The 14,897-nt window shown below is 49.7% G+C and overlaps 1 protein-coding gene across 4 annotated transcripts in view; it reads left to right on the plus strand.

Moving 5' to 3' along the window:
• Positions 1–14,897, plus strand: part of PPP2R5D (protein phosphatase 2 regulatory subunit B'delta) — a 27,596-nt gene continuing 12,699 nt past the window's right edge. Inside the window, exons 1-10 of one of the 4 annotated variants that reach the window (XM_086879058.1) lie at positions 1–190; positions 985–1,089; positions 7,557–7,776; positions 8,874–9,073; positions 9,463–9,573; positions 10,918–11,010; positions 11,467–11,597; positions 11,709–11,768; positions 12,436–12,544; positions 13,396–13,449. In XM_086879058.1, coding sequence (XP_086735184.1) covers positions 164–190; positions 985–1,089; positions 7,557–7,776; positions 8,874–9,073; positions 9,463–9,573; positions 10,918–11,010; positions 11,467–11,597; positions 11,709–11,768; positions 12,436–12,544; positions 13,396–13,449 — 1,110 coding nt within the window. In that variant the 5' untranslated portion in view covers positions 1–163. Of the gene's footprint in view, positions 191–432; positions 592–984; positions 1,090–3,918; positions 4,135–7,556; positions 7,777–8,873; positions 9,074–9,462; positions 9,574–10,917; positions 11,011–11,466; positions 11,598–11,708; positions 11,769–12,435; positions 12,545–13,395; positions 13,450–14,897 lie in introns of those variants that run through there. The other 3 variants (XM_086879057.1, XM_086879056.1, XM_023923012.2) reach the window with 3 other exon arrangements.

A 14,897-nucleotide genomic window follows, 5' to 3' on the forward strand; every position in this document is an offset into this window, starting at 1 on the left:
GAAAAATCGGCCGCCCTGCGTCAGCGGCACGCGGCGGCGGCGGCGGCTGTTGCTAGGCAGGCCGGCGCGCCTGGCCCAATGGGAGCGGGGCGCTGCGGCCGGGCCCGGGCGCAGGCGGCGGCGGCGGCGGCGGGCGCGGAGCGGTTGGGGGCCGGCGCTCACCATGCCCTACAAGCTGAAGAAGGAGAAGGTGCGGCCCTGGGGGCGGCGGCGGCGCCGGGGGAGCTCCCGCGCGCGGCGCGGCGGCCGACGGCTCGCTCCCGCCGCCCCTCCCCGGCGCGGCCTTCCCTCGGCTCAGCCCTCGGGCGGGGGCGCGCGCGGGGCTGTGGCCGGCAGGGGGCGGGGGCGCGGGCGCGCGCCCGCGGCGGGCGGGTCGGGTGGCGCAGGAGGGCGGCGGGGGCGCGCGCGGGCCCGGGGGAGGCGGGCGGGGAGGGCGGGAGGGTGCGAGGGGCGGCCGGCGGTGCCTCCGTACGAGCCCGGCCCGGCCCGGCCCGCCCTGCCCTGCGCGCTCCGCCGGCCGCGGGGATGCTCCCGATGGGGGAGGTACGGCCGCACCCGCGTCCTGGCCCCGCTGCTCCCTCCGCCGGCGGGGTGAGGGCCCGGATCCGCCTCTGCCGCCGCCCAGGGCGGCCGGGCCGGGGCAGTGGATGCCCTGGCACCGCATATCTCCGATGAGGCCGCGCCCCGGGGAAGGGCTGGGTGGGCACGGGGCCCTGCCACCCGCAGGTGCCCCGCTGGGGTCAGCCTGCGGTGACCGGGACGGGAGATCCTCCTGGGCTTGGGTCCGTGGCCTCTCCCTGGGCCCCAGCTGCCGGGGGAGCCGTTCAGGTTGCCTTTCCCAGGGAGAAAGGGCTGGCAGTGGGTGTCCGGAGCAGGGCTTGCTGCAGGAGTGGTCTTGTGGCAGCACACACCTGCGCTCTGCGGAGAGATGCTAAAATTCTGAACAAGGTGAAGTTTCCTCTGAATGTGTTCTCATCCTTTCAGGAGTCTCCAAAGTCTACCAAAAGCACCACAAAGCCTGGCGGCGGCAGCAGCAGCAGCAACAGCAGCAGTAGCGGGAAGGATGGTGGGGCAGAGAATTCAGAGGAGGTAAGGCTTTCAACTTGGGTACAGCAGTGTGCATGTGCAAGTCAGCTTTGGGGAGGAATTAAATCTTTCATTTTAGCTACTTCAAGCTGTTCCACCAGATAACACATGTCACCAGGATCTTAAGAAGTCAAAGAAGGAAAATTGGCCCAAAGGGAGCAATGACTATGGATGAGACTGGATGAGTGTCATACCCTACAGACCTGCAAAAGACATTTGGCACAAAGCTGAGGGCGAGTGCTGTTCACAGAGGTGGGCAGGGCATGGCAAAATTGGCTGCAGAAAGGGACAAGCCATGATTATCAAGGAGGTGGAAGCCTGACAGATGGGAGCAGCTTCCATGCTCCTGTCAGAGCAAAGTGCTATAAACTCTGTTGTCACTTTGTGTCAGAGTGGGAGAGTAGTGAGAAGCAATAGGAAAAGATCTGTTCTTCTGAGGCGTTTTCTGGAGGAGTGAGATTAGGAAGTAATGGATAAGAACACTTGAAAGAATAAAGTGCTAGAGATTAAATGTCTCTCTTGTGGTATAACAGCCTTGTTGCTGAACGCAGCATTCCTCACAAGAAGGCACAGTCCATATTCCCAGATGTGCAGTCTCACTCTCAGTTTGGAAGTTGCCAAGGTAGATATGTTAAAATGGCCTCAGCAGAATATGGTAGTTTGATAAGATGTCCTTAGAATTAGGGCAAGTTTATGTTCAGTGGAACTTTTCTGGTAGTCTGAGTTTGTCTGGCATTCAGGCAGTGGTTGTGGAATTTGAGAATTGTCTCTGTAGAATGTTATACACATCTCAGGAAGCATGCATGTCTGTGTGGTTTATTTATTTTAATACTGCAATTTGGCAAACAAGCTGTGCCACTTCTATATCCAGAGAAGCTTGTGTGCTCTAGTCTTGTCTGGAACACATTGCACTTGTAATTTGGAGGGTTGGGCATGGGAGACATGTAGGGCTAATGAAGACTAGGAGGAAATGTGCAGTACAGTGGCATGGTTGTAGTCAATGTTTAGAGTCTACTCCAAAGCAGAGATCTGCATTGCAGAACCTCAGAAAATAACCCTACTATGAGCCATTCAGTTTTGTGCTCATGCCTAACCTGCCATGTGGCCAGCAAGGAATTGGAGGCTTACTTTGTGTGCCTTGGAGTAGGCAGCAGTTTTGTAGATCCTCCATCCTGCCCTTTGCCTCTATCCATTTTGTTCTGTGTACACAGCTGAAAGCAGCTTGGTGGGAGAGCTGCCTGTGGACTCCAAGGAAGTGAGAGAACTCCTGCGTTGGCATTATGGGGTCAGACTTACCTTTTATTTATGTGAAGCTCTTTTGCTGAGTTCAAAGCTCTGGAAAGGTGTAGGAAAGTCTGGGTCTTGAAATGGATAACCAACAAAGCAGGTCACTCTGATGTGCCAATCCGAATCAGCAGTGGGCTGTGGCACTGCTCTCCTGGTTACAAAGTGTTGCAGTAAGAAGGGAAGAATGTCACATGCTACAGCTTCCTTCTGTGACCTGAAATGGCATGTAATATTTGCCTGGATGCAGAAGAAACTTAGAAGTGATGTGTCTAAAATTCCCTCCCACAAAACATACCCAGCCACTTCCTCATACTCCAGACGAAATCCAGCCCTCCTTTAAGATGGAAAGCTGGGTCTCCTTTGATCATAGGAACAGAGAGCAAAGCAGAAAGGAGACACCTCTGCAGTGTGTACTGCCACAGGTCTCTTCCTTTCTCTTTTGAGTCTGCAGTGAAGTTTGTTCCTTCTTGGTGCTTTCCTCTCTCTGGAGTACTCTGCTGCAGAATGGAAGAGAGCTCTTTGCTTGATAAGAAGAAATGTATACCAGTTTGAATGCGATTTTCTTGCTCTTCAGGAAACACAGAAAGGTATTTTGACTTTCACATTGTGTGAAGAATTAGGTAATGTGTGCTGGGAGCAAAACTCCTTCCTTATGTCAGAAGCAAGAGGTGGTTTGACTTGTGAAACACTGGGAGTGGTATTGTCTGGTGGGGTTGTTGGGCTGAGCCCAGCCTGGATACCTCTGCTGCCATTGTGAGAGTTTCATGCCCTGTGAATTCCCCTGTGGAGTTATAGTTTGTTGATTGCCTGTTTTAGGGTGAAAATTTGGTGCACTGTAGAGATCTTTCCTTTTTCTTCATATCTCAGTAGATGCTTAATGGGCTTGCATCGGGGGGGGCAGCATGTGGGCAGCCCTCTTCCAGTTTGTGCTTTCCTCTCTCTCACTGTGCTCCATGGAGCAGGGGAAGGAATCAACTTTAATTTATCTTGGTACCAGAAAGTTGTGACTTACTTTGCAGGCAACTTGTCTGGCTGGTGGGATGAGTAAAGGTTGCTGCAGAGCAGCTCTGTTTTGATGGATCTGGGCAAATGCGATGGACGAGGAGCTCCTATGGGGATCTCTGTGGAGGGAGATGAAGAGGGTAGGAGTCTGTCCAGAACCCCCTAAGCAAAGTGCTTTGTTCTTTACAGCAAAGGAGCTTTTAGTGGAGCAGATCTGGAAGGGCAGATATGTTGAAAAGCAGGCACATCCACAAGGGAAGGCAAGTGTTGGATTCTCTCTTAAGTACAGGGGTACTGCAGTGCTCTTAGTTTTACTCCAGGATGAGCAACTATCTGATGGTGAATAGCCAGCAGGGCTTGGCCAGGCCTTGGCTTTGGGGGGGCAGTTTGCTTCTGAAGAGACAAGGAGGAGTGGAGTAGAACATGAGATCAGGGAGTGGGAAATGAAAGGTATGTTTAATTCGGTCTCTATGGAACATGATGAGTATATGAATGCAGAGAATTTCTGTGTAGCTATTTAAGGAGAAAAAAAGAAATCATGTCAGAGACCAAGGCAGCGTTGAATGAGAGGATGAGAAAGAGTTACTCCTCCTGGCCAGAAAGACTGGGAGAGGCAGCTGGGTGGGGAAGAGAGTTAATGACCTGGAAGTGGGGGCAGGCATTAGCAGCAGTTAAGAGGGGAGTTGCTCTGCAGCCTCAAGGGCAGCTTGGAGCCTTGCTGATGAGATTTGCAGCTCTGGGAGAGGGTGCACCTTTTCAGTAAGCTGCTGTATTTTCATGTTTTGCACATATCTCCATGGGGCTTGTTACTGCAGTACCTGGAGTTCATTATTCAGAGACAGGCATTACAGTGTGTTCATGTTACTTCTGAGGCAGAGAGCCTCATTTTAATAGGGAAGCTGTGTAACAGCAGACAAAGAGAGAGAGCAGGTACTGACTTGAGGGATGGGAAAGGAAGAGTCATCTGAGGAGGAGGAGCTGAGAGCAGATCTGGGCTGGGAAGCTTAGCAAGCAGGGGATGCTCAAGGGACCAGTGAGGCAGAAAGGGCTTCCCGAGTGGCGATGCACCCAGCTGCAGTAGGAGTGCCTGCAGAGGTGAGGTCATGCATGGGTAGGGGAGCGCAGGAGAAGCTAGCACAGCTCAGGGTGGCTGGGGGTAGAGGATCTCTGTTCTCTGGGGTGAAGAGGAATGGCACAGAGCAAGCTCAGGGCCTGGGGCTCATTGACTTGTTCAGGCAAGCTCCTAACAAAGAGAAGTGGTGGGAAGCAGTGTTCTCGAGGCAAGGAGCCTGTGTGCAGGAGTTCTAATTTGGTTTCATTTAGGGGTCCTGTTGGCACAAGGAGCTGCTCCACTGCAGTGGGGAAAGTGGGACTGCCCCACTGTGCTTGGTGCAAACACCTTTATGCTATTCTCTGGTCACTGCAGCATGTGCAGTGTAACAGTCACAGCAAACAGTGTCCCCCAAGCTGTTGGCTTTGTCACGGTGTGTGAGCCCTGCTTGTCAGAAGGGGACTGAGCCTGCTCAGGTAGAGGGGTACCTGCATCCATGGAGCAGTTGGCTGGTGTTGGTGTCAGAGAAGGAGTCTGTACATGAAGAGAAAAGCTTTCAGGTTCAGTAGTCTGCTGTGTTTTCAGGCATGGAAACTTCAGAGAAGAAAGTGTTAGGAAAATTAAAATAAACCTTTACTGATTCATGTGGCCGAGGTAGGAGGTGTTGAAGGCAGCAGGACAGCAGGCCTGCCACAGGAAGCACCTCCTGAAAGCAGGGATTCAATTTGATGACAGAAAGTGCCTGTACAAATAGTCCATCATAAATATGTGAGCACTACAGAATATATCTGACCTCTCCAGCCATCAGTTTTTCTCTAGCAATCCCAGTTTTGTGACTTTTGTATGTGTATGGCTATTTCTTAAATAGCTGGCAGCTAAACCTGAAGCTATGTTTTGTCTCTCATCATGCAAGACGTTGAATACTGTGGACTGTTGAAGACTGGTGACAAGGACTTTTCCAGCCCCCTGATGCAGCCTGTGTTTACATGGAGTAAACACACCATGCTCCAAGCGTTTGCCTGTGGTGTTTTTGGGTGGGTGAAGAGTACACAGGCACATACTATAAGCTAGGAGGGCCCATGTGTCCTGCTTCCTTCATTGTTACCTGGGAGGCCACCAGTGCATCTTATGTTTCTCTCTGTACCATCTTTTCTCTGTGTTGGCTCAGCATTCAGGTTTTTCCCTCCTTCCCCATGGAAGGAGAGTGATGCAGAGTCAAGGACTCCCAAAGGCATCTGGACAACATTTTGAGTGGCTCACACTGCCCTAATACCCAAGTATTCAGGGTGAGGAATGAACTTCTCTGTGTTGGAAGCTGGCCAGCTAGGCTTTGTCCTGACTTAACTGAGCAAAGACCATTCTTTAGGATAAGTTGCCTCCAGTTTGTAGTCTGGGCCTGCTTTGTTTGGCAGACACTGCTGTTTTTATCACAAGCTCATCTGGCTCCCTCCTCTCATCATGGACAACGCTGCTCTGTGAAGGGAATCTAAACAAATGTAAACTGTAGAGAGTTCAAATCCTGTTGTCTCCCCCCACCTTGGCTTGGAGCTGCGCGTGAAACGGAACCACTCAATATTTCCTTCAAACAGAGCCAGACCAGAACCAAAATTTTTCTGATTTCTCATTCAAAGTAATGGCTTGGCAAAAAAAAAAAAAAAAATTGATGTTTTGTATTGGGCTCTGTTTTCCATGGGGCGTCTTTGCACTTGCTGTACAGATCCCAATCTGTAGAGCAGCATCTCCTTGTAGACAGCTTTCCCTGTTCCTATCTTGCTGCCTTCCCACATGCTGAAGGTGCAGTAACTCTTGCACTGCAGTGCTGTGCTGCTGCACCTCTTTGGAAACCAGTTCAGGGAAAGGACTGTGCAGAGTAGCTGCAGCTCAGCCAGGAAGAGTCTGGCCCTCTGGAGGATGGAGAGCTCTGCTGAGCTCCTGCACTCCCTCAAAACACTGCTGGTCACTGTTCTGGTGAGGTGTGCATTTGTACCATTGTGCTCTATGGGACAGCTGGGAATTATGGGGAAAGAAGGAGGTGGTGTCCAAGGATTTCACTCACCTTTGCTCCCCATCCGTTGTGCTATTCCTGTTGTATCCTAAACAGGTTCATCCTGCAGCTCCTTGGCTTGGTGTACCAGCAGGAAGGAGGTGGCTCATGCAGCGCAGCCAGGGTAGGCTGGGTGCTGGTTCCAGCTAATCCCTCTGCTTCCTGGCAGGATGTTGCCCTCTTTTGTGCTGAGTTTTCCACAGGTTGGGTCAGTGTGAAATTAAAGGGTCAGTTGAGTCATTATGCTCCAAGTGGGAATTGGAATCAGCAGAGCTTCAGCAAGGTCGGAAGAGAGCTGAGCTGAGCTAACACTGGCTTGAGTTTCTGGTCACATGCTAAACATGAGAAAGTGCCTCTGTTAGTGCAGTTGGAAAGGAGTATGCAGGCAGAGTTTGTGAGGCTAAAAGGAGTGATGTGGGAAAAGCCCATCTACTGAAATCCAGACAGCAGTGAGGCAGAAGAGATGGGAGAGAGCAGCCAGGATGGGCTGGGAGAGCCCACAGCCTGGGACCTAAGGTTGAGTATGTTTGTATGTATGGTCCATGTGGTTTGTAGATACTCCAGACAATGAATGCAGCAATGATTGTAGTGGTCTTCAGTATTGCCTTTCCAAGGTCATTATGTCTGCTCTGTGCTACATACTGCTTTACTTTTTCCCAGGTGATTCCTTGCACAAGGACAAAGAAGCAAATTGCTGGTTTTCTAAACTTGCTTGTTGTGTGTTGTACAGAATGCTGCAGAGACAGCAGCACGCTGAGATTTGTGTTTGGACCACAGAAAGTTCTTACTTCTGCTTCATGTAACTTGTCGCAAGATGTGACTTTTCTTTCTATCTCCATAGTACTGGTGTCTTTGTGGTACCTTGCAGACATGAGTAAAACTGATGTTTACTTCGCAGGTATGCTGCAAATGCAACCAGTAGCTCTAGAGCTGGCAGAGCTGGAACACGTGAGATGCACTTAACTGCAAATGCAACAGTGGAAAACCTGCCTGTTTTTTTCATTCCAAGAAGATGCTGATGGCATCTGCTTTTGAAGCTTGTAGGTGAAAGCTTCTGAGTTGTTTTACCCTCTTCTCCCTCATCAGGCCCAGCAGCCTCAGCAGCAGCCGCAGCAGCCACAGCAGCAGCCACAACAGCAGCCAACTTCAAATAAGCGGCCCAGTAACAGCGCTCCCCCCCCAACCCAGCTGAATAAAATCAAGTACTCAGGGGGACCCCAGATTGTGAAGAAGGAGCGCCGGCACAGCTCTTCCCGTTTCAATCTGAGCAAAAACCGGGAACTGCAAAAACTCCCAGCCCTCAAAGGTAAAGAGCCAGTGGGATGGGAGTGACCTGCAGGACAAGCTGCAGTTTCTCCAGGCAGAGTGTAAGGGCTCTTCCCAAAGCAACCTTTACAGTGTCCAGCTAGTTATAAGGGCAGTGTAGCAAGTAAGGCATATAAGGGCATTTCCCAGTATGGTTCTGGGAAAGGTGCTTGGCTTGTTAGCAGGTAGAGAATTGATGGATGGCCTAAAATAATCAGAGTATTCTCAATGCAAACTTTGTACTTACTCTCCCAGCTGAGCTATTTAAACTTTTGTGCTTCTGTGTACTGAGGATTGCCTCAGATTATTCAGCAGGTTGTGCAGGAAGGTAATGAAGTTCAGAGACTTGGGTGCAGACTGTCCTTGGTTCCTATATCCACCCATTCCTGGGGAAGGACCAGGCTTCCTCCTCATTGTGTTTCCGTTGCAAATTTCAATACTGCAGTTGAACCTGTCCACTTTAGGGCAGCTTGGTATTAGCACTTAGTGTACTTAGTGCATTATGTTGCAATTAAACATGAATGTGGACAAGGAGAAAGCATTTTCAGCAGTCATTGAGCCAGACCCATTGCTTGATGTTGCTCTTGGACACAGACAAGCCTTTGGGGAAGGCTGAGGCAGCGTGTAGTTTCCAGTTGTATCAAAAAGAGAGTCTGTTAGTGTACAGCTGCTGCCACCCTGGCCCCTCTCTTCTGCCCTGTCCTCTGGCAGGAGGGTTGGCTACAGTGTGTGCTGCCCAGCTCCCTTTGTGTCTCTGGGGTGCAGGACATGGCTGTCACTGGTCTGTGATGGGAGCTGGTTGAGTTCCTTTTTCAATGTACTCTCTACAGGGAAGAGATCAGTGCTTACCAGGTTAGAAACTGCGACCACGTTTGAAATCCCCTCATGGGATAGTTGCTTCAGAGGCCTGGCAGTCTCTCTGCCTCCCTTGTCCCATGTCCATAGCAGGGATAACACTGCCTCTCCCTCTCCAGCAGCTCAAGGGCAATGTGATAGGGGAGGGGGAAACCACAGGGAACAAACCACAGTGATACCTGGGCAAACCAGGAAGATGATCTGCCTGTCTCCAAGGACAGATGTCTCTGCTTTCTCTGACAGATGCTCCTCCACACGAACGAGAAGAACTTTTCATCCAGAAGCTGCGGCAGTGCTGCGTTCTTTTTGACTTCATCTCTGACCCCCTCAGTGACCTGAAGTTCAAGGAGGTGAAGCGAGCAGGTCTCAATGAGATGGTGGAATACATCACACACAACCGTGATGTTGTCACCGAGGCCATCTATCCTGAAGCTGTTATCATGGTAGGGCATGGAGCCAGTGTTTGTGTGGCTTGTGTGCCAAAGAAATAGGGAAGTGTGGGAGGAGGAGGGATAGGGATTTGTCAGAGAGGAGTGTGACCCCAGTCCTACCCATTCCTTATCTGCCCACCTCCAGAAAGAGAAGTGTGTGTGGGGGTGGTGGTAGTGACAGTGCCTGCTCTGGGGAAAGGTGGAAGCGCTTGTCGCTGGCACAGACTGCATTTGGGGAGGTCCTGTGCAGACTGTAACCCTACATCCTGCAGGAAGGGATCAGTGTGTAGGCACAGCTGTGACAAATCACAATGTGTTGCACTGCAGTGAGAGATTTGCTGTGTGGAGGGCCATCCTGAGGTGTCAGAATGTAATTCATGCAACTTTTTCACTCATATCAGTTTTCAGTGAACCTCTTCCGGACACTTCCACCATCGTCCAATCCCACAGGAGCAGAATTTGACCCTGAAGAAGATGAGCCTACATTAGAGGCTGCCTGGCCACACCTTCAGGTGAGGAGGGGTGGGGGATATAGATCTGGTTAATTTATCTCCAGGAAGTTGAGAGTCCGTGTAAAGCTGGATGCTGCCAGCCCTACCACTGCTGCTTCACCAGCCTGCGAGGGTTGCTGGGGAAGAGACCAGGCCTGCCACCCAGGGGTCAGAGGTGGCTCTTCCGTAGTGCAGGAAGCAAGGGTGTCCTGGGAACTGGCTGATGCCTGTATGCAGCATTCAGCTGCAGATGTCTTTAGACAGACTGGGTGAAAAGGGCTAGGAAGGTGACCGTGAGCATGGTTCAGCAGAGCTCAGCAGTGGAAGTCAGGAGGAAAGCTCAAGGCACTTGCACAGGCATGTGTTGTCAAGCAGACAAAGGCAGAAAAAGAGGCAGGTACTGCAGAATGAAGCAGAAAATACAGAGAAGAAATAAGGTGTCATTCTGCAGCAGTGGTTAATCACTTCTCACTGCTGCAGTTGACATAGGGATGTGAGCGTTGATAGAAATAGCGTGTCTTCAGCACCAGAGTGCTGTGAATGCTAGGCAGCAATTGTTTCTCAGAATTGAGTCAGCAGCAACCAGCATGGATTTGTGGCAACTGAATGCTGAGCTTTTTGGTCAGCACCTCAGTTTTTTCTTTACTGCTGTCCTTGGCAGATAGGCCCTACCTGTAGATGCATGGTCCTATCATTCTTTTAATTCCAAAGTCAGACCTTTCAAGTGTATTGATCTTTTTCAGCCTAGTGGCCCCTCAGAACCAGTAGGATGGATAAGAGTGGACTCAGTCCTCTCAGAGAACAGCAGGACCAGAAGTTAATGTTTCAGCCCTCTTAAAGCAAGCTGTCCTTTGTTTTCCAAGTGGGACACAGCATGCAGCTCTCTTGGCTTAGTGAGGCCATGCCAACCTTGAGTCAGTACCCAGGAGGCAGAAGACACTGCATGTTTTCTTGGGGTCCATTTAATTTCTCTGCTCTTCTGTTACTCCTTAGTGTGTCTTAAGGAGTGACTCTCAGTGAGTCTGAGCCTTTGCCGTCTCTGGAGATTTCTGATCTCTCTAGGGACATGTGCTGAAGATGTGAGAAGAGTTTCCCAGGCCTAATGTCTTAATCTGAGTAGGTGGGTGGTATCTTTGGGGGGACCTGAGGTGATGAGATCTCACACAGATTTGGGCAGTTATGTGCCACCAGAGACCCCTGCCCATTAAAGCAAAGACAGCTGAGTTGAAATACTGTGTTTTGTACTCCTGTTCAAGCTTCCCAGCCTTTCCCTGAATCCTTAAGGAGAGGGAAAACAAAATCTGAAGTAAACACTGTTGAGAGTACAGGGGGATTTCTAAGTAATCTCTCCTTTTCCCCTGACAGCTGGTGTATGAGTTCTTCCTCAGGTTCCTGGAATCGCCTGACTTTCAACCAAATGTAGCCAAGAAATACATTGACCAGAAGTTTGTGCTATCTGTAAGTAATTGTCCCTGCCACTATGCACCACCTTTATGAAGGACATGCAGCAGATTTTAGTGCTTGATGATGTGACCCTTCTTTATTTGTCTTGAATGAGCAGGCAGGACTTTCTGTGCAGGGCAAGACTGTGTGCAAGCTGTAGTCACTGGAACCATAACTCATTGTACAGGTGAAGAGGGGCACGGGGGCCTTGCAGGGGAAATCTGGGGACATGTAGCTTTGTAGAATGTGCAGGCCATCACTGTGCTTCTGAAGGTGAAAGAAATTGTGATGGTTCCAGCTTGTGATTAGGAAGTCACATGTTTCAGGGAAATGACCATTGTGATCAGGGTGCTGAAGGCATCGCTCAACTGCAAGAACTGTTTTTGCCAAACAGGAGCAGTGCCCAGTGTTGCTAGTAGCTTTGCCCAGACAGACAGTGTGCAGGCACTGACTGAATTTCTTTCCCCACAGCTGCTGGATCTCTTTGACAGTGAAGACCCCAGAGAACGAGACTTCCTAAAAACTATTCTTCACAGGATCTATGGGAAGTTCCTGGGTCTGAGAGCATATGTGAGGAGGCAGATCAATAATATATTTTACAGGTGAGGTCTTTCTTAGCACCATTTAGACTCCCTGTCTACAGCAATTTTCCTTCCTTTTGCTTATCAAACTGTATCTAGCATTTGGCAATGACTTCTCATCCTTCTCTTTAGGTTCATCTATGAAACAGAACACCACAATGGAATTGCAGAGCTACTGGAGATCCTGGGAAGGTAAGGCCACTTTGGGGAGTCCCAGAGGGCCCATAGTGAGAGAGACTCCCAACCCAGTGTGCTATGTGAAAAGGCAGTGCCTTCCTTCAGCAGTCTTTGCAGGAGGCACCTTTTCCAGAGAATCTCATTCTGACAGAGCATAAAGTAAAATACTCCCAGTGTGCTGATAAATACAGTGGTAGCCTTCTCTCCAGATGTCTCTGGCTCTTTTGAGCTTGAGTCCAGTCACACTTGCTATCTTGCTGCAGCAGGCAGTAAAAGAGAAGAGCTCCTCACACCTCTGAGAAGCTTTAGCGATGGGCAGCCTTCTCCAGGGCTTAGCTTCCCTTCTGTTGTGGCCCTGTTGTGCTGCTGTCCTCCTGTTCTGTTAAGCACAAGACTCAAACATTGAGCTGCTTTGGTGCTGGCCTTCCCCAGAGGTTCTGCCTAAGTGTGTATGGGCTCAGCCTGGCAGGGACAGAGCAGAGTGCAGGCTCCATCAGAGGCGTTTCCCTGTGGTGCCTGCCAAGAACACTCGCTGAGCTCATTGTGCAGACTGGGCTGCAGTGACCATGCTTTTGGTAGGTGCTTCCTTAAGGGGCTGGTGAGAGCTGGTGTGTCTTGTGAGGTGAGAGACACTGTATTTCTGCTGGGTCAAAATTTTAACGAGAACCTTGTTTCTTCTCAGCATAATCAATGGGTTTGCTTTGCCTCTGAAGGAAGAGCACAAGATGTTCCTCATCAGAGTTTTGTTACCACTGCACAAAGTGAAGTCTCTCAGTGTGTACCATCCTCAGGTGAGAAGTGCTTCAAGTTCCCAGGGTAGATTGGGATTTTGCAAAAGCTTATAGCTATTAAAAGCTCTATATATTTATATTAGTTTATAAGCTAATTGTTTATAGCTATCCACCAGGCCACACTGTACAAAGTTCTTGCTGTGAGATGTTCTGGGCTCTTCACTAGTCTCATACTGTCGTAGTTGTTCCATTCTTATGGTGTCTGGGCCTGTACCACTGCACGATAGGGGAGGGTATCCTGACATTTCCCACTATCTTAATGCTGTGGCTTGCTTTGTCTTTCTGTGCTGGAAGCTTGCGAAATATTGGGGGCCTGCTGAAACCAGAGAGGTAATTTCCTAGCTGCAGTCATCAGCCTATGCATGTGGTGTATCAGCTATTAGTCACCACTGAGATATGTGGAGAAGTTGGCTTGCTAGTCTGCTAGATTAGTTTAGAGATTAATTATTTCCAATTTTGAGTGCATAACAGAAGAACAGAGAAGATCAGAACTTGAGATAGGAAGTGAAAAAATCTGGGTACTAAGTAGAAATGTCTGTTCTCTCAGCCCTGTTTCTATGGGGCAGGACTTTGTGTCAGTCAGGTTTGTTCCTCCCCATTTTGTGCAGATGTGCTTTCATCTGAATGCATTGGCTGTGGACTGCTCTGGGTGACTGAAGTTTTATCCTTTAAATTGCACAAATGTCCTGGCCTCAGGCCCTGTCTGGTTGGTCTTCACTTGGCATCAGTAAACCGGATTTGTTTAGATGCGGCATAATGGGCATGGTGTTACTTCCAGTCTAGGAGGTGGCAGCACTTAGTCTTGGGTACACTTGAGGAAGCTCTAATCTTGCCATGTTTTTTTCTTATAGCTGGCATACTGTGTTGTACAGTTCTTGGAGAAAGACAGCAGCTTGACAGAGCCAGTGAGTAACCTTGCTTCGCTTCTGTGTGACAGTCGAGTCCCAAAGAGCTTCATGGCTTCCTTAGAGCAGCCCTTTTTTCACCCCTGCTGTAAAGAGCCTGGAAGTCAGTGGTATTGTTTACTGGGTTTGCCTGGTTCCCTGGGGGAGAAGGGGCTGTACTGCTCATGTGCAAGCCTTTAGCAGTCTCTGCTGAAGGCTTCAGGAAGGTGGGCTGTAATCTTCCTTTATGCTTCAGATCTTGGTGTAGCAGAAGGAACAGGGTACCAAGCTGTTCTTCCAGGGCAGAGTTTCTGGCTAATGAGAGATACTGCAGAGACAAAATACATGATCATCTGATGGAACCAGAGCTTATGGGGACTCTGAAATAGTAAGAGTCCCCTCCAGACTGCTGGAGTTGGCTGTGGAATTGTGGGGATGAGGTTAGGAACCTGGGACACAAGGTCTACTTAGACATGCCACTGTTCCTTCATGAAAATATTCTCCTTCTAGGTTTAGCATCAGTTTGTTACCTTCTAGAGGTAAGTCACATTGTAGACACATTTGCCTTCAGGATATAGTGCTGGGAAACAGCAGGTTCTCAAATGTGAGCATTGTACATGTAGACCTCACATATTCTAGTTACTGACTGCATGGACCTGCAGTGTTAACCAGGCTAAATGCCAGCTTGGCAGAGGGTGCAAGAAGGAGACAAGTGTTTCTCCACCCACTGCAGGCCAGGAAATGTCTTCTACAGAGCTGAGCTTCACAGACTCAAAACAGCAGATGGGCAGAGAACACATACTTCTGTCACTGTAGCAGGGAGCACCAAAAGTGTGAGTGTTTTAATGAGTAATGCTGGCTGAGGTCGTTCTGTTCTCTGGCTCAAATGTGTGTGCTCATGGTGAGCCTGCCTGTGCTGGGTAGAAGAAGCTGGTCAGCTGTTGTCAGCTTTCTGGCTCCACAGCTCTAACACCAGCAGTGCTGAAGCAGACATCCTAGCTTTTCCTTTAAACATGGGCCCTCCATTTCCTTTGTTCCCAAAAGCCTGCTCTGAAACAAATTGCATAAAGTAGCTTCCTGATCATGCTGAGTACTTCCTGTGGCTGACATCCAGTCCTACAGCCTCCTGCCAAAGCACCTCAAAGGTTGAGGGAGAAGAGAGAAATAGAAATCTCTCAATATTCCTAGGCTTCACTTTGCAGCTTATTTAGATAGTAAAGCTCCACAGCTCATCACTTTTTTCTGGATAACTATTTAGTAGCCCCTGGATTACAGACCCGGGTCTGGCTTGGTGCTTGTGGGAAGCAGTGGAATGACCCAATTTCATTACCTTAAGTGGATGTTGTGATTCAACCAGGCATACCAAGACCATGCTTCCATAACTTGCATTCTGTTGAAGCACCTTACTTGTGAAGGTTTTGAGTAGACCCCCAAGATGACTGGTGTTATTGAAGTCTGGAAGAATTACA

Source organism: Cyanistes caeruleus, chromosome 2 (genome assembly GCF_971803275.1).
Source record: "Cyanistes caeruleus chromosome 2, bCyaCae1.hap1.1, whole genome shotgun sequence".
In the NCBI taxonomy this organism is placed as follows: Eukaryota; Metazoa; Chordata; class Aves; order Passeriformes; family Paridae; genus Cyanistes; species Cyanistes caeruleus.